Source organism: Macaca mulatta, chromosome 2 (assembly GCF_049350105.2).
Source record: "Macaca mulatta isolate MMU2019108-1 chromosome 2, T2T-MMU8v2.0, whole genome shotgun sequence".
NCBI lineage: Eukaryota > Metazoa > Chordata > Mammalia > Primates > Cercopithecidae > Macaca > Macaca mulatta.
The window spans coordinates 108165648-108191925 of NC_133407.1; the positions used below are offsets into that span (position 1 = coordinate 108165648).

General features: G+C 39.6%; 1 protein-coding gene across 2 annotated transcripts in view; it reads left to right on the forward strand.

The window, feature by feature from the left end:
• The window catches only part of KIF15 (kinesin family member 15), a 97793-nt gene extending 72824 nt beyond the window's left edge, over positions 1 to 24969 (forward strand). Inside the window, exons 25-35 of one of the 2 annotated variants that reach the window (XM_001114881.5) lie at positions 770 to 874; positions 1708 to 1830; positions 9787 to 9933; positions 11873 to 11974; positions 12589 to 12753; positions 14652 to 14761; positions 19663 to 19735; positions 20201 to 20238; positions 23366 to 23531; positions 23790 to 23921; positions 24264 to 24969. In XM_001114881.5, the coding sequence (XP_001114881.3) occupies positions 770 to 874; positions 1708 to 1830; positions 9787 to 9933; positions 11873 to 11974; positions 12589 to 12753; positions 14652 to 14761; positions 19663 to 19735; positions 20201 to 20238; positions 23366 to 23531; positions 23790 to 23921; positions 24264 to 24326 (1224 nt within the window). In that variant the 3' untranslated portion in view covers positions 24327 to 24969. The remainder of the gene's footprint in view (positions 1 to 769; positions 875 to 1707; positions 1831 to 9786; positions 9934 to 11872; positions 11975 to 12588; positions 12754 to 14651; positions 14762 to 19662; positions 19736 to 20200; positions 20239 to 23365; positions 23532 to 23789; positions 23922 to 24263) is intronic. The other variant, XM_077992276.1, reaches the window with a different exon arrangement.
• Positions 24970 to 26278: the final 1309 nt, after the last annotated feature.

Consider the following 26278-nt stretch of genomic DNA (forward strand, 5'->3'; position numbering starts at 1 on the left):
CCTGTAATTCCAGCACTTTGGGAGGCCAAGGCAGGAGGATCACTTGAGGTCAGGAGTTCAAGACCAGCCTGACCCCGTCTGTACTAAAAATACAAAATTATCCAGGTGTGGTGGCACATGCCTATAATCTTAGCTACTCGGGAGGCTGAGGCAGGAGAATTGCTTGAACCTGGGAGACGAAAGTTGCAGTGAGCCAAGATCGCACCATTGCGCTCCAGCCTGGGCAACAAGAGCGAAACTCTGTCTCAAAAAAAAAAAATTATAAAGCCATTAAAATATAAATTGATGCCAGGCGCAGTGGCTCATGCCTGTAATCCCAGCACTTTGGGAGGCTGAGGTGGGCGGATCACGAGGTCAGAAGATCGAGACCATGCTGGCTAACATGGTGAAACCCCGTCTCTACTAAAAATACAAAAAATTAGCCGGGTGTGGTGGCAGGCGCCTGTAATCCCAGCTAGTTGGGAGGCTGAGGCAGGAGAATGGTGTGAACCTGGGAGGCGGAGCTTGCAGTGAGCCAAGATCGCGCCACTGCACTCTAGCCTGGCTGACACAGCGAGACTCCGTCTCAAAAGAAAAAAATATATATATGTGTGTGTGTGTGTATATATATATATGCATATATATAAATTGATACTAATGTGACATATGATCTTTTACTAAAATAAAATTGACTTACATTGCCATTAGGAAAGGTAAGTGATTTACCAATTAAAACTTTTCTTCTCCTTAATATCATTGGGTATGAAGATATTATTTCTGTCCTCATCAGAAAGTTGTAGCTGACCTCATGAACCAGATCCAGGAGCTAAGAACATCAGTCTGTGAGAAAACAGAAACTATAGACACCCTGAAAGAAGAACTGAAGGACATAAATGTAAGTTCGGTCACCAACAAGATGTTAAATTTGAGCATGAGACACATCACAGACTTTTCAAGAGATTAACAGATGCTCCACCAGAAAAAAAGATTCTGTGGTCAAATAAGTTTAGAAATTCTAGTTAAATAAAGCTCAACAGGTTTGTGTGTTTGTAGGATTCGCAGAGTCATTATTACGGAAGTGTGTAGTGTGTATCTCCGGGAGACAATGTAGGCTGCAGTGTTTCTCAGGTTTCACTGATCTGGGACAGTGTTCTCTGTGCACTGTTTGGGAATTGCCAGTATAAACTGGATAAGAAACAGGCTGGTTGCTGGCCATGCCAGTTAAGGCAAGTGTGGTGTTCTTTAGTGACTTTGAGGAAAAAGTAACACAGTAGCACATTGTAGTTAAGTTCAGAGACATTAATAATTTAGAAAGTGAGTTTGTTTCCCCAATATTGGATATAATATCATTTCCTAAAGTTAATTACTTATTTTGTCAGCATGTATCTGAGTTCAGTGTTGATGCTTTTCTCCTCTGGGTCAAGGCGATGTCTTTTGTCACTCCTCCTCACTCCTCTGCTCTACAGGGAGCTTGCTGCACTCCATGTTTATTTCTGAAGGCAGTAGATGACAAACCCGATGTTTTTTTCACTGATACTTAGAGGACTTTTCCATTTCTCTTCACTATTGATGCACTTATTCTTCTATTCCTTCAGTCAGCAAGTATTTATTGAATTACCTTGTGTTAATCTTGTCATCACCTTGGAACCCAGACTCATTCTTGTTATTTTAATCTAGAAACAAACAGGTAATAAAACAGCTCTTATAGCATGACTTTCTTTTCTACAGTGCAAATACAACTCTGCTTTGGTTGACAGAGAAGAGAGCAGAGTGTTGATCAAGAAGCAGGAAGTGGATATTCTGGATCTGAAAGAAACCCTTAGGCTGAGAATACTTTCTGAGGACATAGAGGTAGGTATTAACGCATCACAGCTTGTTTGCTTTATTACTTGTCAATATGTGTGTCATGCGCTTCCGTGTGAAGAGACCACCAAACAGGCTTTGTGTGAGCAATACAGCTTTTTCATCACCTGGGTGCAGGCGGGCTGAGTCCGAAAAGAGAGTCAGTCAAAGGAGATAAGGGTGGGGCCATTTTATAGGATTTGGGTAGGTAAAGGAAAATTATAGTCAAAGAGGATTTATTCTCTCGCGGGCAGGAGTGGGGGTCACAAGGTGCTCAGTGGGGGAGCTTTTTGAGCCAGGATGAGCCAGGAAAAGGAATTTCACAAGGTAATGTCATCACTTAAGGCAAGGACCAGCCATTTTCACTTCTTTTGTGGTGGAATGTCATCAGTTAAGGCAGGTGAGGGCATTTTCACTTCTTTTGTGATTCTTCAGTTACTTCAGGCCATCTGGTTCTATACGTGCAAGTCACATCTGGGCGTATACTTGCGTTGGCTTGGCTTGGGCTCAGAGGCCTGACAATGTGTATTTGTGTGTGGAAGTTATTAATGAATGAATACAGGATTTTTAAAGAAATAATCCTTATACAGCTGATGTTCCTCAAGGCACTTCACTACACAGGCTCACTCTACCTCTACCTCACTGCCTGCACCTCATGCTGCCACCCTGACTGCTTGCTGTGCCTGAGACACTCCACACACGTTCACGCTGCCAAGCTTCCCACTCTGGCAATCTTATACATATGCTGTCTCCTCTGGGGAGATAGTATTTATATACTACTAATGTATTATTGTATAATGTATAATGATACAAGTAGTCATGTATAATAAGTTCATCAAAATTATTATATTTTATCTTGCTGATCTATTTTCCGTCATTTTTGCTGACGCCACTTCCTAGAGTTAACTTCCTATAACTGACCCCTGTGAGGGGAACAGAGTGGAAACCACATTTAATTGGATGCAGTGGTAGTAGCAGACAGCAGAAAAGGGCTGTTTAAATAGGCTGATCTCAGGGTTGTCTTTTGCATTTTAGCTAAGGTTAAGTTTTACTTTTGTTTTTGTTGATGTAAATTTATCTTTTTAAAAATTAAGCAGTACAGGTTAATTTGTAACTTACAGCTAAAGGAAGTTTTTTTGTTGATGATGATGTAAACTTATCTTTTTAAAAATTTGTATATAAGCTAGGAGCAATATGGATTTTCTCCCAGCCCTTCCTATTTCTCAGCTACCCCCACGTTATCAGTTTCTTAACTTTCAAGAGATATTTTAAGCAATCCTATATACTTTTAGCCTTACTTTTTTTCCACACAGATGATAACCTATTGTATAAACTGTTCTGTATTTGCTTTAGAAATAAAGGGGTTTTGGCTAACCTATGCTACCCATGAAACAAATTCAACAAATATTGAATCTACCTACTATACAACCTGTACGCGACCTGGCATTTGGGAATGGAAAGATGATTGAAAAACACTGTTACTTACATCAAAGCTGCATTCTAACTTAAGAGATATGTGTAATATGATGTAATAACCTGGGGGCACAGAAAAGGGAGGGAGGGGAGTAATTCTGCCAGGGGAAATTCTAAAGACCTACTCAGAAGAGAGAGTATTTATACAAAACTTTGCCAGAGAGGGAAGCTTGGTAGTGTGAATGTGTGTGGAGTGTCCCAAGCACAGCAAGCAGTCAGGGTGGCCAACACGAGGTCCTGGCAGTGAAGTGGAGGCAGACTGAGCCTGTGTAGTGAAGTGTCTTGAGGAACATCAGCTGTATCTTTTAGGAAACCAAAACTGCATAGACATTGAACCCAGGCAGAGGGTCATGAGGTCTGAGCCAAGAAATGCTAGTGGGGATAGGGGGTGAGATAGAGTTGGGAAGTGTTTCAGAGCTACAGGTAACAGTTGTTGGTGTCCAGTCGGATATGTATCATGAAGGGAAGAAGTAGTCAGAGTGGGCACCAAGCTTTCTAGCCTAGGACTGAATGGTTCTGTGCACATTTCAGATGGAAAGAATAGAGGCCCACGGAAAGTTAATGAGATGCATTTATACATACCAGTTTTGAATTTTAAGGACCTGTGGGGATAGATATCCAAGATGGCTATTCCCAGTAATTTGTATTTATATCTTGCTACATCGCAGAAAGGATTTGAAGCTGCTAACGTACATAAGATATAAGATTAAAATAGGCCGGGTGCGGTGGCTCACACCTGTAATCCCAGCATTTTGGGAGACCAAGGCAGGTGGATCACTTGAGGTCAGGAGTGCCAGACCAGCCTGGCCAACATGGTGAAACCCCATCCCTACCAAAAATACCAAAATTGGCTGGGTGTGGTGGTGCGTGCATGTAATCACAGCTATTCAGGAGGCCGAGGCAGGAAAATGGTTTGAACTCAGGAGGCAGAGGTTGCAGTGAGCTGCGATCATGCCACTGCATTCTAGCCTGGGCAACAGATCAAGACTCCATCTCAAAAAAAAAAAAAAAAAAAGATTAAAGTAGACAACTAAAATTAGAATAAAAGGAAAGTAAGGGTAGAACAGTAACAAGTTATTAAGAGCACAGGCTATGGAGTTAGAATTCTAACTGTGTGACCTTGGGGAAGTTAAATTTCTCCCTGTACTTCATTTGCCATATCTGTAGAGATAACAGTACTTCCTACTGCGTTAGGCAGTGGTCCTCAGCCTTTTTGGCACCAGGGACCAGTTTAGTGGAAGACAATTTTTCCTTAGACCAGGAGGGTGAGGGGGGCTGGTTTCTGGATGATTCAAGCACATTACATTTACTGTGTACTTTATTTCTATTATTATTTTTACATTGTAATATATAATAAAATAATTATACAACTCACTGTAATGTAGAATCAGTGGGAGCCCTGAGCTTGTTTTCCTGCAACTAGATGGTCCTATCCAGGGGTGATGGGAAATAGTGACAGATCAGCAGGCATTAGATTCTCAAAAGGAGTGCCCAACCAAGATCCCTGGCACGCAGTTTGCAATAGAGTTAATGCTTCTGTGAGAATCTGATGCTGCCACTGATTTGACAGGAGATGGAGCTCAGGCAATAATGCGAGCAATGGGGAACAGCTGTAAATACAGATGAAGCTGTGCTCGCTTTCCTCCTGCTGTGCAGCCCGGTTCCTAACAAGCCACAGACTGGTACCAGTCTTTGGCCTGGGCGCTGGGGGCCCCTGGCATAAGGTGTTGTAAAGATGAACTGAGGTAATATATGGAAAGTGCTTAGAACTGTGTCTGGCTCCTTGTAACTGCTCAGTATGTGTTAGCTGGAAATAGTTTTAGCAAGCCAATTGAAAAGTTAGTACACAGAAGCCACAACCTAGAGTCCCCTACAAAGTATAAGATGATGGGCTAAAAATTCAGTTTTGTACTGACTATTGACAAAGTAAAAAGGGAAATCTAGCTGTTTGAGTGGGAGTAGATAAATAATGAAAACTCATACCGTTTTACCTAAAAGCTTTTCCTTCCTTCCTCGCTTTCTCTCTTTTTTCTTCTTAAAAATAAAATGTGACTATGAATATTATATTTAGATTTAAATATCACATTTTAGATTCATACATTTTAGATTCAAGTGGAATTGACCCTATACACAGCTAATTCACATTCCCTTTGTACTTATCTTCAGTCTTTATTAGCTAAAATTTAGTTTTATGGCTATGTTTTGTGAATTGTTCAATATATTCAAATTGTTCATATATCACTGTTTTTCAACAATATGAGTATTTAGCTAATGCAGTAAAATGGAAATACTAAGTGGGATACAAATATTATAAAAACTGAGAGACAGTGACTGTTATTTGCAGATGGTCATGAGTGTCTACATGGAAACTCCAAAATACTGTCTGAATATCTATTAGAATATTGAGTTTAGTAATCAGTTATAAATTAGTCTTCAAAATAATATTTACTCTATGCCATTAATAACCATTTAACAATATAGTGGAACTAAAAAATTCCATTCACAAAAACAACCAAAAGTATTAAAACCTTAGGAGAGAATTTGTAACAACTGTTAAGGACATAAAATTTCCCTAAGGGATGTTAAAACAAATTGAATATTAAAGAAAGAATAGCTTTATTGGGGCCTGGGCACCGTGGCTCACGCCTGTAATCTCAGCACTTTGGGAGGCCGAGGCAGGTGGATCACAAGGTCAGGAGATCGAGACCATCCTGGTTAACACGGTGAAACCCCGTCTCTACTAAAAATACAAAAAAAAAAAAAAAAAAATTAGCTGGGCGTGGTGGCATGTGCCTGTAGTCCCAGCTACTCAGGAAGCTGAGGTAGGAGAATCGCTTGAACCCAGGAGGCAGAGGTTGCAGTGAGCCGAGATCGCACCACTGCACTCCAGCTAGGGTGACAGAGCGATACTCTGTCTCAAAAAATAATAATAATAAATAGCTTTATTGTAGATTATTATAATATATAATATGTTATAATACTATATATTATATTAAATAACCAGTTTAAAAACATAACAGGAGCTTTTAAAAATTCTCTTTCACAGAAATAATATAGGTCGGGCACGGTGGCTCACGCCTGTAATCCCAGCACTTTGGGAGGCCGAGGCGGGCAGATCACGAGGTCAGGAGATCGAGACCACAGTGAAACCCCATCTCTACTAAAAACACAAAACATTAGCCGGGCGTGGTGGTGGGCACCTGTAGTCCTAGCTACTCGGGAGGCTGAGGCAGGAGAATGGCGTGAACCCGGGCGGCGGAGCTTGCAGTGAGCCGAGATCGCAGCACTGCACTCCAGCCTGGGCGACAAAGCGAGACTCCGTCTCAAAAAAAGAAATAATATAGCATATCAAAATCTTAGGGAGACTATTTGACAATTGTTAAGAACATAAAAGTTTCCCAGCAACATGAAAAGAGACTTCAATAAAAGGATCTAAAGGGAGGCTTGGACAGGAAGACCCTGTCGTTTTAAAAACAGAAATTTATGTAATTCCACTTCAAATTCCAATTTATTTATTTTGTAATTCCACTTCAAATTTCAATTTATTAGTGATGTGATCATGACTCACTGCAGCCTTGAACTCCTGGGCTTGAGTGATCCTGCCACCTCAGCCTCCCAAGTAGCTAGGACTACATGTGCACCACCATGCTTGGATAATTTTTGGTATTTTTTTGTAGAGACGAAGTTTCACTATGATGCCCACACTGATTTCAAACTCCTAAACCCAAGTGATCCTCCCCTGTCTCAGCTTCCCAAAGTGCTAGGATTACAGGTGTGAGCCACCATGCCTGGCCTCAAATCCCAATATAAAAAACTGATGATTTTAAAGTTCCTTTGAAAAAAATACACAAGATTTACCAACAAAACTTAGAAAAACAATAATGCAGAGAGATTTGGAAGCTAATAAATGGTAACCATATCCAGTGTTGGACTAATGATAGAGAGATCATTGCAAAACTTTGAACATCCACAAATAGACAGCAGTGAATATGAAGGAATTTAGTGTAATGGTAAAGGAAGTATTTCTCAACAGGGAAGAAAGAGTGGGTTTAGTCAATATATGTGTTGGGAAAATTGTCTGACCAATTTGTAAAGATATGAAAGCCAAAACAATTCTTACATGGATTAGAGTTCTGTACAAATGACATCATAGAAGTACTAGAAAATAAAAATACAAGCCAAGCATGATAACACACGCCTGTAGTCCCAGCTACTCAGGAGGCTGACGTGGGAGGATTGCTTGAGTCCAGTAGTTCAAGTCCAGCGTGGGTAATGTTGCAAGAGCCCCCATCTCTAAAAAAACAAAAGGAGGGATGGGCACGGTGACTCACACCTGTAATCCCAGTACTTTGGGAGGCCAAGGCAGGTGGATCACTTGAGGCCAGGAGCTCAAGACCAGCCTGCCCAGCATGATAAAACCCCATCTCTACTAAAAATACAAAAAATTAGAAAAATTAGCCAGGTGTGGTGGTGTACACCTGTAATCCCAACTACCCAGGAGGCTGAGGCCTGAAAATCACTTGAACCTGGGAGGTGGAGGTTACAGTTAGATGAGATCACGCCGCTGCACTACATCTGGGCAACAGAGCAAGACTCTGTCTAAAAAAATAAATATTTTTTTTTTCAGGAGAAGAAAAACACAAATACATAAAAAAATCTTGAGATTATGTGACTCTTTGAAAATATCTTGATATAAAGGTTAGAACCCATAAGGGAAGATTATACAATATTAAAAACAAAAATTCTAACAACAGACAGGGGGAAAATATTTGCAACTGATGACAAAGTATTTTACCACTGCAATTTATCCTTCATGAGAAGGATAGAAACACGGCTGGTGGAAAATGGACATAAGTAGCTCCCCAAAGAGGGAATATAGTGGCACCAATACCTCTTTGGAATCAGAGACATGCAAATGTTCCTGAAACACCAGGAGTTCAGCCTAGGTTTGGTTGCTTACCACACAGAAAGCCAATCACTGAGTCAAGGAGTATTGCCAGTGAAGAAGACTTTAAATGGGTGCCATAGCCAAGATAGGAGATCAGTCTCAAATCCTTCTCCCTGACTGACTAAAATTGGGAGTTTATATAGCAAGAAAGGTAACCATGTGTGGGAAAACAGGAATTAGGGAGGGGTAAGGAAGAGGAGTTGGTTAACAGGAAACAGGTTGTCAGGCAGCCGTGACAGGTGAGGGGCCTGGCATCTCAGTTGTCCAGTTGCCATAATCTGGTAAGTTTCAGTTCCTTGATTTTGTCTGGGATGCCTGATGGTTTGTTCCCTGAGAAAGGAACTCAGATAAGACAAATGTAACTTTCTTAAGTTTTAAGACTGGGAGGGCCAATTTCTATGTTTATTCAAAAGAAACCATAAACATCAGTCCTAGGGGAGAGTTGGGCCAGTTTCACAAATTAAAATAAGAGCTATTTTCTAATCTTATAACTGGTAAAGTTTAAGACCCAAGGAAGATGTGCAGACAAGGATGATTACTCAAATTTCTGGAGGAGTTTATGTTCAGCCTTTGGGGAGGTAGTCTGGTAATACATAGCCTTATACTTTTTACATATCCTTTGAGTTTGCACTTTTAAAAATTCAGCCTAAAGAAATAATCTAGATATAAGAATAAAGTACACAGAATAGTGAAAAATTCATATCAACCAAAATATTTAGTGATGGATTAAATTGTGGTACATCCATAAGATGAAATGGAGTCCACACAATGAAAAGAGTGAGTACATGCAAAAATGTTTCTGATGTGTCAAGTTTTTTAAAAGTGTGTGTTTATATGTATGTATATCTATGTGTGTATATCCATGTATATGTACACATACATTTATATGTGTGTGTGTATATATATGTACACACACACCTGCATACATACATGTACATTTGGAAAGGAAAAGAAGGATAAGCAGTATCTGCTCTAATTTGGGAGGAATTACATATACTGTGTACATAGAAATTATGTATGCAACCTATAGGACTTATAATTTTCTGTGCCACTTTCCACAAAGCTACTTCCTGAAACTTTGATGGTCTATGACAATGAATTACAATCTGGTGCAAACTGCCCACCCCCTCCCCAACTGGCTGATGGAGGCTCATCTTTACAGCTATTTACTTTCTAGTATTTAAAGGACTAGAGTCAATTGGTGAGACAAGTAACCAAGAGACCTTTGAATCCTTCCCAGGAGAGAGAGATTGGCTTTGAGATCCTGGGGGTGAGGGGAGAGTGCAATTAAACCTCAAACCTAGAGTGCAGTTAAACCTCAATTGGGATACCTATATAAGTTTACTGTAATAATGTTAATGTCTATACCTGTTCATCTAAATATTAACGGATTACTTTGTCTAAGAATGGATTAGCACGCAAGCAAAAGAAATAGGTTTTCACATAAAACTTCCTTAGTCTGTTAAAAGTTGCACATAGTAATGATTTGGGAATCCTTATTGGAGTACCACAATTAAGAAACTGTGGTGATTGCCTCCTAATAGAGGGATATGCTCTGTGAGGACCTGGCTCATGCCACTGAGCAGCTGAACATGCTCACAGAGGCCTCAAAAAAACACTCGGTGCTGCTGCAGTCTGCCCAGGAAGAACTGACCAAGAAGGAGGCCCTGATTCAGGAACTTCAGCACAAGGTAAGATGCACACAGGTGTCACTCAAGATAGGACACAGCAGGCCAAGCGCAGTGGCTCACTCCTGTAATCCCAGCACTTTGGGAGGCCAAGGCAGGTGGACCACTTGAAGTCAGGAGTTTGAGAGCAGTCTGGCCAACATGGTGACTTGAAACCCTGTCCCTACTAAAAATAGAAAAGTTAGCCGGGCATGGTGGCGCTCGCCTGTAATCTCAGCTACTTGGGAGACTGGGCCACAAGAATTGCTTGAACCTGGGAGGTGGAGGTTGCAGTAAGCCGAGATTGCACCACTGTACTCCAGCCTGGGTGACAGAGTGAGACCCTGTCTCAAAAAAAAAAAAAAAAAAGATGGAGGACAGGAGGAATCCACAGTTGAGGTTGTCATGACATTCCTGCATTGGTCAACTTCTCCATGTACAAAGGGGAGGCTAATGGAGTGTCCTCACCTGGACTGAGACTTGCTCAGCTGCCTCCCACCCACCTTAGGTCCTTGACACATGGTAGCCAGTTCTAACCACTCTGATGAGGTTATGCCTGACTTTTATCATATTTTTGGTGGTGGTGGTTGTCATTTTTTATTTTGTATTTTTCTCAGATGACCGTTTTGTTACTTGTGAAACTTGGATCATTTTTAAAAGTATAAATAAATTTGTGAGAAAAAAGGAGATGGGGCCAGGCGCGGTGGCTCACGCCTGTAATCCCAGCACTTTGGGAGGCCGAGGCAGTGGATCACAAGGTCAGGAGATCGAGACCATCCTGGCTAACACGGTGAAACCCAGTCTCTACTAAAAATACAAAAAATTAGCCGGGCGTGGTGGCGAGTGCCTGTAGTCCCAACTACTCGGGAAGGCTGAGGCAGGAGAATGGTGTGAACCCGGGAGGCAGAGCTTGCAGTGAGCCGAGATTGCGTCACTGCACTCCAGCCTGGGCAACAGAGCGAGACTCCATCTCAAAAAAAAAAAAAAAAAGAAAAGGAGATGATTGGGTTATAGTAGCAACCAAGTTAGATTTCACAATTACTTTTAAAAATATCATAGGTTTATTTTAATATCTTACTGCTTTTCAAATTATTGATCAAGTTCTGAAAAAAATAATGTAAATACAGCAGATTTCCATATGCCATGGGAAGAAACCACAATTACTTTTGCACCAACCTAATAACTGTAATCACCATGCCCTGCAGTAGATCTCCAAAAGGTATTCCTCCTGTCTAACTGAAACTATACCCTTTGACCAACATCTCCCATTGATGATTCATGTCTCCTTCCACCCCTCACTTCCTCCCCCAGACTCTGGTACTCTCTATTTCAATGAGTTCAACTTTTTTTGATTCCACATATAAATGAGATTATGTGGTATTTGTCTTTCTGTGTTGGCTTATTTTACTTGGAACAATGTCCTTCAGGTTCATCCATGTTGTGACAAATGACAGAATTTGCTTCCTTTTTAAGGCTAAGTAGTATTTCATTGTGTATGTATATAGCACATTTTCTTTACCCATTCTCCTGTCAGTAGACAGTTAACTTGAGTCCATAGCTTGGCTATTATGAATAATGTTTCAGAGAACATGGGAGTGCCGCTGTCTCTTCAACAGACTGATTTTAATTCCTTTGGATATATATCCAGAGGTGGGACTGCCGGATCATACGGTAGTTCTATTTTTAGTTTGTTGAGGAACTTCCATACTATTTTTCACAATGGCTGTGCTAATTTACATTCCCAACAGTATACAAGGATTCCCTTTTCTCCACAAACTCACCAACACTTATCTTTCATCTTGTTGATGATAGCCATCCCTATCAGGTGTGAAGTGATATCTCATTGTGGTTTTCATTTGCATTTCCCTGATGATTGGTGATGAGAAGTTTGTCTTTTCTATTTAGAACATGTACTCTATATTTCTTTCTAAGTTGTAACCTTGTATCTGTTCAATTTTCCCAGCTAAACCAAAAGAAAGAGGAAGTAGAACAGAAAAAGAATGAATATAACTTCAAAATGAGGCAACTAGAACATGTGATGGATTCTGCTGCTGAGGATCCCCAGGTACTTTTCAGAAAAAGAATATTTCAGGAGGAAGAAACAGTTTTGTAAATGATAAAAATCTGGAAATTACGAAGACCATACCTTTGTCTTTTTAAAGAAAAAGATTTTCACTAATACCCTCTGTCTGCTTTTTACTTGATGAAACTACCAGTCTTTTATTTCCTTGGAAAAGAATTAGAATAATAAGCTAAATAGCTGGAATTTTTTTTTTTTTTTTTTTTTTTGGCAGATGGAGTCTTGCTCTGTCACCCAGGCTGGAGTGCAGTGGCATGATCTCGGCTCGCTGCAACCTCCGTCTCCCAGGTTCAAGCAATTCTCCTGCCTCAGCCTCCCAAGTAGCTGGGACTACAGGCACACGCAGCCACACCTGGCTAATTTTTTTTTCAGTATTTTAGTAGCGACAGGGTTTCACTGTGTTGCCCAGGCTAGTCTTGAACTTCTGAGCTTAGTCAGTCCGCCCACCTCGGCCTCCCAAAGTGCTAGGATTACAGATGTGAGCCACCATGCCCAGCCATAGCTAGAATATTTTTTTATGTGCTTGACATTTACATTTAAAAGAAATCGTTATGATATCACTTAATCGGATATTTGGATGAGATGTGATTTTATTTTAGAGCCCTAAAACACCACCTCACTTTCAAACACATTTGGCAAAACTCCTGGAAACACAAGAACAAGAGATAGAAGATGGAAGAGCCTCTAAGACTTCTTTGGAACACCTTGTAACAAAGCTAAATGAAGACAGAGAAGTCAAAAATGCTGAAATCCTCAGAATGAAGGTAACTGGATTTTTTTTTTTTTTTTTTACAGTAAATTTAATTCTTTTTAAAGAGATCAAGTCTCACTATGTTGCCCAGGCTGGGCTCAAGTGATCCATCTGCCTCAGCCACCCAGTATCTGGCACTATAGGTATATGCCACCATGCCCAGCCAGTAAATTTAATTTTTTTTTTTTTTTTTTTGAGACGGAGTCTCCCTCTGTCACCCAGGGTGGAATGCAGTGGCACGATCTTGGCTCACTGCAAGCTCCGCCTCCCAGGTTCACAGCATTCTCCTGCCTCAGCCTCCCGAGTAGCTAGGACTGCAGGCGTCTGCCACCATATTCCGCTAATTTTTTGTATTTTTTAGTAGAGTCAGGGTTTCACTATGTTAGCCAGGATGGTCTCGATCTCCTGACCTCATGATCTGCCCTCCTCAGCCTCCCAAAGTGCTGGGATTACAGGCGTGAGCCACCGCGCCCGGCCAATGTAATTTTTTAAACTAAGCAGCATCCTCCTGGTTACTGAAGATACAAAAGGCACAGAACTGAAGGGTAGACAGAGAAAAGAAAAGTATTCCTTCTACCCCTGATACTAATCCACCTACTTTGCTGTCCCTGGAGGCTCCCAGGGTAGCCCCTTTCTTTTAGAGCTTTTTAGTGCATACATAACCACATCTCTAAGCATTCTCTCTTGCCCCATTTGGTTTTTACACAATGGTACCATATACAGGTTGTGCCAGCTATGCTGTCATCGGGAATGAAAGTGAGAGCATGTTTCCTTAAACCTCACCTCATGGTGCTATCTGAATTTCGGATCTCTGTCCATTTAATAGCTAAAGCATGCTATTTCAGTGTAGTCTAAAATTTATATTTTTCTTAAGAGTAAAATTGAGCATCTTGTTTTTCTGTTTCTGTGAAAAATATCCATTACCCATTTTTCTATCGTTGGACTTTTTCTTATTGATTCATAGGCATTTTTATATATTAGAGAGATTTCTTTCAGTCTCTGATAAATTTAAAATACTTTCTTGTTTTCCATTTTTTAAAGTTCCCTCATAGTGTTTTTACCCAGTTACTTGGTGGTATGTTGTCCGAATAGTGGGGCGTGCACATGGCTCAGGGGTGGGCCCATGGAGGAGTGTCTGGGTAGGTGTGTAGGTGCATGGGGGTAGGGAGGATGTGATGCTCCACAGAAGATAGCATTTATTCTGTGAGGTCATTGCTCTGCAGGGAGTTTTTGTTTAGGAACACAAATTGTTCACTTTAACCAAGGGATATATATAAAGATAGCACTTATCTTGAGTTTTGTTATTCAGGGAGAGGATTATGCCTGATCTTTTTATTTAGGGCAGTTCTTAGTATGCTATCTCAGGAATGTGGCTGTTATCCAGATTGGCGTGATCTTGAAACTTAAAAGAAATTGGGTCAGGTGAAACGAAATCAGATAATAGGCAAGTAAATCCAAAAGGATATTCCTTGCAGACAAGTATTTATTTCTTCCAGATAGCTATGCTCATGATTTTCAAGTTAGGATGCAATTAAGTATTTTGAGGGATGAGCTGTGATATCAATGTTTTGTTTGTTTTAATTAGAATCTACCTAATAGAATAGAATGTTGAGAATATTTTTCAATGTAGAGATTTTTGTCATCTTTATTCACAAAAGAATTTTAATATTTAATGAACTCTGTGATATTGATTTTAAAAATCTGTGTTCAAGACACTGTGGATGTGATCATCACTTACCATTCTAGGCCTCCAATAGCTTGTCACAGTCTGCTTTTCATGTAGCCATACCCAGTGCAGTGTCTCTGCATAGGAACGTAAGAGGAATACCTGTCTCAGTGGTGGCCTTGGGGAGCTAAATGAAACCTACTGTAATGTGTTTTTTGAAAATATACGATTTGATATGTTATTAGGAGCAGTTGTGTGAAATGGAAAACCTACGCCTGGAAAGTCAGCAGTTAAGAGAGAAAAACTGGCTCCTGCAAGGTCAGCTGGATGATATTAAAAGACAAAAGGACAACAGGTGAGAAAGAACCACAAGAACTCTATGGACTAAATCTTGGCCTGACTGTGTGGAGTTAAATGAGGTTGGAATTGGTTTCACAGGTTTCCCAAGGTGTACAATGTTTCTCACTAATCCAGGAGATGTTCTTTTGGTTGATTTTGAGTCAGGTCTGATCTGTTCACCTTTGCATTGCTCTGCAGTGCGTTTTTGGCATTGTTGCATTTGTTTTAAAGCGATTGAAATGAATTTAAAACGTGAAATACTTAAACCAAACTACTTATATTTTGAAAAAATATTTTTTAAGGAATAAATAATATCGACAAGGTTCAAGAAGCCTTGCAGAGAAAGGGAGAATTCCCTACTAGTTGGTTTTGCTTCGTAACTCATGGTCCAGGAAAAGCTCCTGGGCAGGACAAGAAGGATATCCTTAGCATTTTATAGAGGAGCATTCGCTTGGGTTTAGACATCTCTCTGAGCATGTTTTGGCTTCAGGTAAGGCAGTTTTGTAGTTGCATTTGCCAATATATTTGCATAGTGTCGGGGCAGCCATATATCCAGACTTCTATCTTGTCTTTGACTTAAAAATACGATTTTTGACGTATTTTTTACCTTCTTAATATTTCACTTTCCTTACCAGTAAAATGAGGAAAATGATAATTTTCTCACGAGGAGTTTTAAAGATTAAAAATTACATGTATAAAGTGCCAGTTACAGTGCTTGGTAGCAGGCGTCAGTCAATGAAAGGCAGGTATTAAGTACACAAGGTAGCATTATGATTCTGCCTATTACAACTTTCTGAGTGAGGGTTTGGAGATGATAGTGGCCTGTAAAATTATGCAAGAAGTTGAATTGAATCGAAGTGGGATCTCCGAGATAGAAGCCCTTACCGAATTCCACTGACTGCTGTCCATGCTGTTGCCAGAACGTCTGTGACAGAGAAGCTTGTGCACTCCTGCAGCTCCCTGGCCCTGTGCAGAAACATCCCTGATACACAATGTTCAAAACCTAAATGAGGCAGTAGAGATTTGAGGATGGTAATGGTGGCTATGCTAAAATCTCTTCTGAAATGATTCTCTTCAAATTTTAGTGAGCATCAGAGATCTTAATTCAGTAGGGCTAGAGTGAAGCCCAGAATTCTGCATTTTAATAAGCAACTGCCTCCCTTTGTAGGTGATTCTGATGCAGGTAGTCCACAGTCTGCTCACCTAGCTTTCATATGCTCCACATATGTCCAATTATATTAAAGAAAAGCCTTATATTTAGTATACTGTCTTTTATCAAGAGCTACTGTGAGCATAGAACATAGAACATTTCCGGATCATTTGTAAAATGAAAATTAAAAATACCGTATTTCAGAGATACATCATGAGCTTACTACTTTTGCCCATGGATGCCACTAAGGACGCATCGTTCAAGTCTCTTCCCACTACCAACATGTCTAAGTCAGAGTCTCTTAAATAGCCCAAATAGCTACAGAAGCTCTTCATCAGATGACTGAGCTTTGAAACAACCAATAAGCGTCTGGGGAGCCATTCTGAGTAGTGAGGAAAGCTCATGGGTTATATGGCAGTGAGAGACCCGAACACCAAGCATTTGGTTTGTCACAGATGGCACTGTGGAGGAGGTGGATGCAGCCATAAATCAAGGCCACACAAGGCAGATAAAAGAGTTGTGAAACCAAAAGAGGGATGTCAAGAAAAGAGTCTCAAAGACCAGGTGCCTGGTTAACCGTAAAAAAGATATTTGTTGATGGCATCACAGAAGACACTGAAGAACATCACCTAAGAGATTATTGTGAAGGTACGAGAAAACAGGAGTGGTTGAAATCATGACTGACTGAGGCAATGGCAAAAAGAGGAGCTTTACTTTTTTTACCTTTGAGGACAGTCATGACTCTGGGTAAGATTGTCTCTCAGAAATACCGTAAAGTACATAGCCACTACCATGAAGTATGGAAAACCATGTTGAAGAAAGAAATGGTTAGTACTTGAGCCAGCCAGAGAGATCAGAGTGGTTCTGGCAACTTTGGTGGTGGTCATGGAGGTGGTTTTGGTGGGAGTAACAACTTTGGTCATGAAGGAAAAATTTCACTGGTAATGGTAGCTTTGGAGGCAGCCGTATTGGTGGATATGCAGGCAGGAGAGATGGCTATAATGGATTTAGTAATGATGGAAGCAGTTTTGGAGATGGTGGGAACTACAACAATTTTGGTAATTACAACAACCAATCTTCAATTTTGACCCCGTGAAGAGAAGAAACTTTGGAGGCAGAAACTCTGGCCCCTGTGGTGGCTGAGGCTACTATGTTGCCAAACCATCGAGCCAAGGTGGCTAAGGCATGTGAAAGTTGCCAGTACCAAAATGGAGTCACTTATGTCAAAACCCTAACAAAGTGGAGTCAGGAGGCCATAAAGAAGTTCTCACTGCACATGCCTATAATATACCTTATCACAAGAAATTCCTGCAGGTCCCACATGCCCCACTTCTGCACTCACCCTGCAACAGAGCTTATCACAGGAATTTTTCAGGCTTGCAGTAGTTCAGACAAGCCGCCAGCACCAGGACAGTTACTCACCAACAGCCAGCTCCACCAATGAACAAACACCAACTCCTGCAGTGAGCTTCTGTGACCTGTGAGCTTTATTTCAAGCTTTATTTCATGGATTTCTCTTTGTCTTTAAAAGCTTTCCCTTTCCCCAACTCCCCTGGATACACCAATGGCCCGTCATAGCTTGCATACCCTGCAATTGCAATCCCTCTGCTATTCCTAGATAAGCCTGTTTGTTCTAAAGAGCCTGTCTTTCTGAGTTTCTTTTTACGTTGACAGGCAGTTCCAGTAGCAGCAATAGCTATGGCAGTGGCAGAAGGTTTTAATTAATGCCAGGAAACAAAGCTTAGCAGGAGCGTAGAGCCAGAGAAGTGACAGGGAAACTACAGGTTACAACAGATTTGTGAACTCAGCCAAGCACAGTTGGTAGCAGGGCCTACCTGCTACAAAGAAGATATGTTTTAGACAATACTCAGGTGTATGGGTAAAAAACTCAAGGACCGTATTTGTGATTAATTGTATAACAGGTTATTTTAGTTTCTGTTCTGTGGAAAGTGTAAAGCAGTCTTAACAAAGAGTTTTAATGTGGTTTTTTTTTTTCCTTTGCACTCATCCTGTTGATTGCCAAATGTCATAGGTCTGATCATGATGTTCAATAAATGTCTTTTAAAAAAATTTTTTTTTTCTTTTTTTGAGACGAAGCCTCACTCTGTCACCCAGGCTGGAGTGTAGTGGCACGATCTCAGCTCACTCCAACCTCCGCCTTCCAGGTTCACACCATTCTCCTGCCTCAGCCACCCGAGTAGCTGAGACTACAGGCGCCCACCACCATGCCTGGCTAATATTTTGTATGTTTAGTAGAGACGAGGTTTCACTGTGTTAGCCAGGATGGTCTCAATCTCCTGACCTCGTGATCTGCCTACCTCGGCCTCCCATAGTGCTGGGATTACAGGCGTGAGCCACTGCGCCTGGCCTAAAAAATGTTTTTCACTGGGTGTGGTGGCTCATGCCTGTAATCCTAGCACTTTGAGAGGCTGAGGCAGGCAGATCATTGGAGGTTGGGATTTTGAGACCAGCCTGGCCAACATGCCAGGCCAACATGCACTCCAGCCTGGGACAGAGTAGGACACCGTCTCAAAAAAAAAAAAAAAAAAGTTTTTCATTTCATAGCTTCACGTCCCTTATATATAAAAGAGCTACTCAGAGCCTTCTTTGTGAAAAATTAGAGAAAGGGCAAACTATAGCTCAGGGGCCAAATTCAGCTCTCAACCTGTTTTGTAAATAAAGTTTTATTGAGACATAGTCACACCTTATCATTTTAATATTGTCGTGGCTGCTTTTGCACTACAGTAGCCAAGTTGAATAGCTGTGGCAGAGACCGCATGCCTCCCAAAGCCTAAAATATTTACTGTCTGGTTCTTGACAGAAGACATTTGCCAATCCTTGGATTAGTGGACAGAAAACACATCTTTCCTTAATGATTTGGGGTGAATTCTTCATTGAGGACTCATTACCATTTGTGTCTAGGCTGCCAGATTTGTTAAGGAAAAGAAACCTCACTGTAGCTTCTGTTTTGTTTCAAGAAATGGTCTTTTACTCACCAGTGGGAGAGAGATTCCTAGAGAAGCCTACAGCATTCAGGAAGGTTCTCCAAGGAGGGAGGGAGGGATGTCTCTCTGGTCCAGGGGCTGCACACAGACACTTAACTTATTATCCTCACCTGGTCAGGCTCACAGAGATAGATGTATTATCTAGAATGTGATTTCCTTACTTTATATATTGGAACATTCCTTTTCCATGAAGACATATCTGGTGCTTGGGACATCTGGCCCTGGTGTCCACATACATGGAAAGGCAGAGTGGTTATCAGAAAATGTCAACTGACTATGGAACCTGAGCAAAAGTAGACTCAAGGGCTCTACCAGCCTGAGGCCAGAGCGACCCTCCCTACCCAAAATGTGCCCCCTCCCAGCTGATCACATTCATACCAGCCTCGTGGCCCTTTCTTTTAGCCCCCTTTTGTTCACATTCGGTCTTCAGATGTTACCACTTTCAACTAAGTTTCTACTGTATTTGACTTTCAACCAATCCTTGATTATATTTCCCACCTCTGCTCATGTTGCTTTTGTACTGGGAGGAATCCTGAGTTCTGGGGGGAATCCTGAGTTCTGGGAAAGTGCCTTATTTCATTCATCCCCATGTGTCAATCACATTTATCAACTGTATTGACTTGACCCAATCACAATAGAGTTAGCCTTTCTTTGCACACCTTGGCATTGCTGCATATAATAGATTTGAATTTGAAATTGATACTTGAATATATTTAGCAGTGTTTTCCTGTGCCTCCTCCCCACCCCTGTTAATCTATGCAGTGATCAGAATCATCCAGACAATCAACAGCTGAAGAATGAACAAGAAGAAAGTATCAAAGAAAGACTTGCAAAAGTAAGATTTTTTTAATATATGATAGTTTCTTCTTATCTGAGCAATGCTTTTATAGTTAGTATTTATGGTTATATATTTTAGAAATCATTTTACTATTGAAATTCCTGTCTTTTCTGCATTCCCACTGTTTAGCTTGATATTTACCATCAGTATTTAGACACAGCTGAGAAGTAAGAATTTGTCTTCATGCCTAGATAGTAAGCCTGCTGCTCAGCATACACACATATAATTCTCCATTTAGAAGCAAGTACCAAGGCCTGTTTGAAGCCTTAGAGGGCGTAGTGCTTGAAGTCTTGGAAATAGGTACTTCCTTTATGTATGTGTAGCTGGGATTGTGGAAAAGGATATTGGTTTGATTTTATTCACAGGAAGGAGAATAGGCTGGTTCCTTTCTATCTTTTTAAAGCAATGTTATTTAAGAACCTAAGCCATCTTTTTATTTTCTTTTTTTATATCTTCTTATAGAGTAAAATAGTTGAAGAAATGCTGAAAATGAAAGCAGAGTAAGTGTACTATTTTGTAATTCAAATTATTGATCATCTTTTCCTTATTCTCCTCTAAAGGAATGATATACCACAAGGTAGGTAACTTCTTTCCTTCTGCAGTAATAAGTGAATTTAATAGATGTTTACAAATTTTTTTTAATACCATTTGCTAAAGGGATTTCTCATGTGAAGCCACTTCAAAAGAAATCTTAAAAAAATAAATAGCAGGAAAAGCTTAGCTTTCCTTGAGGAATTGATGGGTCTTTTCCTCATGGACAATGAGAACAATATAACTACCAGGTGTCCCTTTTCACTTCTGCTTCTGGTTTCCTCTGATTTAAAACCTGAGGCCCTCTGAGACCCAAAGATCAATACTCTGATTTCTTCTGGTCTAGACCTTGGGTCTCTTTATGTTTCCTAAAGCCGTGAGTTTAATTTATTCATACAGTTTTCATATTAATTTATGTAGCCTTATAAATGGCTTCAGTCTTTGATGAACAAGGTGTACTATATTTTCCGTAAAATTCAAACTAAGTAAGCTGGTTGGCATTAACACAAACAAAACAACATTAGAGAGCTATTGGGCTTTTTCTGGGTAGGTACTCCTCAATAGGGATAGAGATCTTCAAACATTTTTGCTTATCATACTGATAGATTTTGAGACATCATATACCCTCCTGCATATTTTTGAAGTTGACTTTATATCTAAAATTTTTCATTATAAGTTTAAATTGTTACAAAGAATAGACATTCTGGGATATACAATATAGTGACATTGGAAAATAAAGCTGTTAGCTGGGCGCAGTAGCTCATGCCCTTTGGGAGGCTGAGGCAGGTGGATTGCTTGAGCTTAGGAGTTTGAGATCAGCCTGGGCAACATGGTTAAACCCTGTCTCTATTTCTAAAATATTTTTTTAAATAAATTTTTTTAAAAAGAGAAAAGAAAATAAAGCTCTTGCCATTCTTTTAAATGTATTTAACTAATTTGCTGCTTTCTATCTGTTTAAAAAATACATGAACAAATTTCTAAGTCTAAAATTTTATGTTTTTCCTTTGTAATTGAATTTCCTTTCTACACCCTGCAGGATTTTATATTGATTTAATATATTTTCTGGAAAATTTTTTTATTGATAACCCCATCATACTACTTAACAATAAAATATATGTATGTACATACATACACACACACAAATTGAAAGTAATTTGTAAAAACTTATTTTAATCATATGACTTTGTTATATTTCCAATTGAGTTCACATTACAATTATTAATCAATGTGCCCTAAATTTACTGGAAATTTTTATAAATAATTATTAGGGAAAATTTTAGTGGAAATGCAGCTCTTAATGTATTTTAACCTAATGCTTTTTCTTCAGTCAACTCATTTTTCTGTTGTACTCAAATGAGACAGGATTCAGCATCAACTCTATTCCTATTTTCTGCTTTTATGGATTTAAATGCTGAGAAATCTTGTTCACATAGTTAAGTAAATGGCAATGGAAGGAGTTTTGATAGGGTACTATCTTCCAATTATTTGAACTTTATGCAAGTAAATATGTCAAAAATTACATGGTGATTTACCATCAAAAATTCTTTTTAATGATCAGCTGACAAAGACCACCCAATTTATGAAAGATTTGTTACCCAATCATTGAGTCATTTGCTTCATAGAATCAGAGTATACATAGGAAAACAGCCTTTTCACCTGTGTATGAGCCATTCAGAGTCCAGCTCCTAGCTAATTAGTGGTAAAGCTAAGTCAGAAACCCAGATTATTTACAGGATTTTTGAGAATCCAGCTAGTTAGTTTAATTACAGCTATTTTAGAACTAATATCTATTCGAGGTCTTCTAGCAAAAAGAGTAAAAGCTATTTAACTTGTTGTATAATTTATTTCATAGTCTGGTAACCAAGAGTCTTCATGATATGCTGTCTCTGGAACATACAGCAAGCCAGACTTCACTGCGGGCAAGTGAAGCACGCTTCAGCAAACGGCATGCACTGTTTTATCAATCCCAGCCTACGACAGCAATTTTAAATGTTATGTTATCCATATATTTGTGAAGATGCTTTAAAAAGTAATGGGGAACCAATACGAAGCCAACAATTAATTGGGAGAGCATCAGTGCCCCTTCTCCCAACACCGTCCTTCTGAGATCCACAGAATGTAGTCCAAAAACAACTTGCCTAGAAATTAGCTGGGCCTTAGTGTATTAAATTTTGTGTATTATATCATTTCAGTAATCAACAGCTAGAAATTCGCTGGCCTTGAATGGTGTAATAATACATCATTTCAACAGTCAACATTACATTTCATGAGCATTATAAAATAAAAAACAGGCCTGGCACAGTGGTTCACACCTGTAGTCCCAGCATTTTGGGAGACCAAGGAGAAGAGGATTGCTTGAGGCCATGAGTTTGAGACCAGCCTGGGCAACATAGCAAGACTCCATCTCTATGGATAATTTTTAAAACATTAGCCAAGCATAGTGGTGCATGCCAGTAGTCCTAGATACTCCAAAGGCTGGAGCAGGAAGATTGCTTGAGCCCAGGAGTTGGAGGCTGCAGTGAGCTATGATGGTGCCAGCATACTGTAGCCTGGGCAGCAGAGCGAGACCCTGTCCCTAAGGCAGGGGGTGCGGGGGGGTGGGGGAAGCCATTTGTTTCGGAAAATTTACAGGATTCAGACCATTTTATAAAGTCAGTGAAATGTATATGAAGTGTATAAATTCTAAACAACACATCCTTGAAGAAATGACTGGTGTCCTACTGTCTGAGGACCAGTTTCTGAAATCAGAAATGATCCAAGATAGGGGATGCTGAATAAACCATGCAGATTATAATAATACTTAAATTACATTTGCCCCAAGTGGGCTGAACCTAAACAATTTTATTCTAAATTTTTATTGTTTAGAAAATGCTTTGAGGAGTTTTCCAAAATGAAAGTCTTGGGTAAAACAAAACCAAAAAAAGCATATCTGATATGTAACACTTACTGTCTTCTTTTGCCATCAGCAGAGGAGGGCTAAAGATTAGTAATACTTTCAAATCAAAATTCTGACCTTGAAGGACACATATCTAACTGGAGCACTATTTTATGATTATGTTTCTTTCAAATACTCTAAAGTGATACCTATTCTTACAGCCTAGAAGAAGTCCAAAGTGCCCTTTACAACAAAGAGATGGAATGCCTTAGAATGACTGAAGAAGTTGAACGAACCAGAACTTTGGAGTCTAAAGCATTCCAGGAAAAAGAACAACTGAGATCGAAGCTGGAAGAAATGTATGAAGAAAGGGAGAGAACATCCCAGGTGTGCTAGTGTGTTGGTTTTTTCATGATACTTAGAACACTCAAATGAATAGAACTAATTAGCGTAAAACTCACTTCTATGATTGGGTGTCCTTAGTTCAGAGTTGCTTTATTGTATGAAGAGTTGTGAGGCCATGAAAGCTGGGATTCTGGACTCTCTGACTTCCTGTGCTCCTGGAAGGCAAGAAATAATGTAACTTTAAAAGAAAAATTAAGACCTACTTCTAATTTTTCCCTCCTTGGATTTGATTACCTGCAGGAGATGGAAATGTTAAGGAAGCAGGTGGAGTGTCTTGCTGAGGAAAATGGAAAGTTGGTAGGTCACCAAAACCTGCATCAGAAGATTCAGTACGTAGTGCGACTAAAGAAGGAAAATGTCAGGCTTGCTGAGGTAAATCTAAAAATTGTTCTGAATAAATTATGTCTGGTTTAAAAATGATTATTTTATTAAAACCAAATTAAAACTTAATTATTGAATCAGTTAACTTCTTCAGGGAGCTTCCTGAATTCAAAAAAAAAAAAAAGTGTTCATCATTGCTATTCTGAGCCTAATTCAATCAGTTACATTTTCATAGACAGCAGATTCTTGTTAAATGTTTAGTTTGCACATGGAAAATTCCAGTCTTAATTTGAAATATGCACTTAATGAATGCCAAAAAAAACCAAAAAGCACACTTCCTGTAATAATTAGAGCCTTATTTTTTTTCCTTTTTGTTTTTTTAAAATTACTTAGGAGACAGAAAAGTTGCGTGCTGAAAATGTATTTTTAAAAGAAAAGAAAAGAAGTGAATCATGAGGATTCTGGTCAACTACCTAGGCATCACCTTGTTTGAAGATGTTTCTTCTCTTTTACAAGTAAGACCTACTCTTGGCCACTTAGGAGAGCTGTATTAACGGACCTTAATTATTAAATGTGTGTAAGGTGGTGGTGGCTGAACCTCAAGTTTCTGATGAACATTCTGCATCCATATACAGCCTGCATCAGTCAGCAGTCTGCTAAGAAGTGGCCCACTTCGAGGCTTTGAATCAACTGTAAGAGAAAACCTTTTGTCTTTGTAAAAATAAAAGCCTGTAGCTAAGGTTTACAGTGGACGTTAGCCAGATCATTTTCTTCTTAGATTATGCCATAATCTCCTTTGATTCTTATGGAAGTTCTAACAATATATGGTGGTTCCAACACCTGCAGTGAGTTTAATGACTGACTTAGTAGCAGGTACAAGAAGCAAACTTGTTAATATAGATTATTTTTGTATTCTTACTTTAGGTATTTTCTTGAGCATTTTCCATGACTGTAAATAAAGCCATTTTTAAAGATAATAGTTAAAGTGACTTACATTGTTCATTCTGTTGTTCATTGAACACATACTTAATGAACACCTACAATATGCCACGCACTAATCATCAGTGAACAAAGCAAATAAAATCTTGCCCTCAAGAAACTTCTATGTATCGGGCCTTCTTTCTTTTTTATTGAGACAAGTATTCCATTTTATGGATATGCTACACTATCCATTCACCAGTTGATGGCTACTTGAATTGTTTCCAGTTTAGGACTGTTATAAATAATGGAGCTATAAATGTTCATGTATAAGTCATGGTGTGGACATATGTTTCATATCTCTTGAGCACATGCCTAGGAGTAGAATTACTGGGTTATCTGAAAAGCATGTCTTTACTTTTGAAGACATTGCCTGTTTTACAAATTTACCATTTAGGTATACCATTTTACATTTCTACCAACAGTGTATTCCAGTTTCTCCACATTTTCACCAACACTTGTTATCGTCAGGTTTTTTACTGCAGCCATCCTAGTGGTGTGTAGTTATATCACTTGCATTTTCCTAATTATTAATGCTATTGAACATTTTTCAATATTATGGAATATTACTTGGCAGTAAAAAAGGAACATGCTACAACATGATGAATCTCAAAAAAATGCTAAGAAACCAAACCCAAAAGACCACAGATTGTATGTTTTTATTTATATGGCAGGTCCAGAAAAGGCAAAATTATAGAGATAGAAAGTAAATCATTGGCTGCTTGGAGCTAGGATGGGAGTGGGAATGACTGGGCACAGGGAACTTTTTGAGGTGGTGGAAATGTTTTAAAATTGTTTCGTGATGATGGCTGCACAACTCTATATTTACTAAAAAATGAACTATAGGGCTGGGTGTGGTGACTCACACCTGTAATCCCAGCACTTTGGGAGGTCAAGGCAAGTGGATCACTTGAGGCCAAGAGTTCAAGACCAGCCTGGCCAACATGGCAAAACCCCATCTCTACTAAAAATACAAAAATTAGCTGTGTGTGATGGTGTGTGCCTGTAATCCCAGCTACTCGTGAGGCTAAGGCACAAGAATCACTTGAACCCGGGAGGCAGAGATTTCATTGAGTCAAGATTGCACCACTACACTCCAGCCTGGGCAACAGAGTGAGACTGTCTCAAACAAACAAAAAAAAGGAACTATACATTCAAAATGAGTGCATTTTAATAAAACTGTAGGAAAAAATTGTAATGCATAGTTGAACTCTCAAGGAATAGTAAATAGTAAATCAAGATGGGCCAAAAATGAAGAAGGAACTTTAATGTAGTATTAAATATAAGGTAGCAAGCAGACACTGCAACTACCTCGGAGCTAGAAGAAGGTGGAATATTGAAGCTGATAATGAAGAGGTTTGGCTCTGATCACCTGTATTAGCTGTAGGGCTGCTATAACAAATGACTACAAACTGGGTGGCTTAAAACAA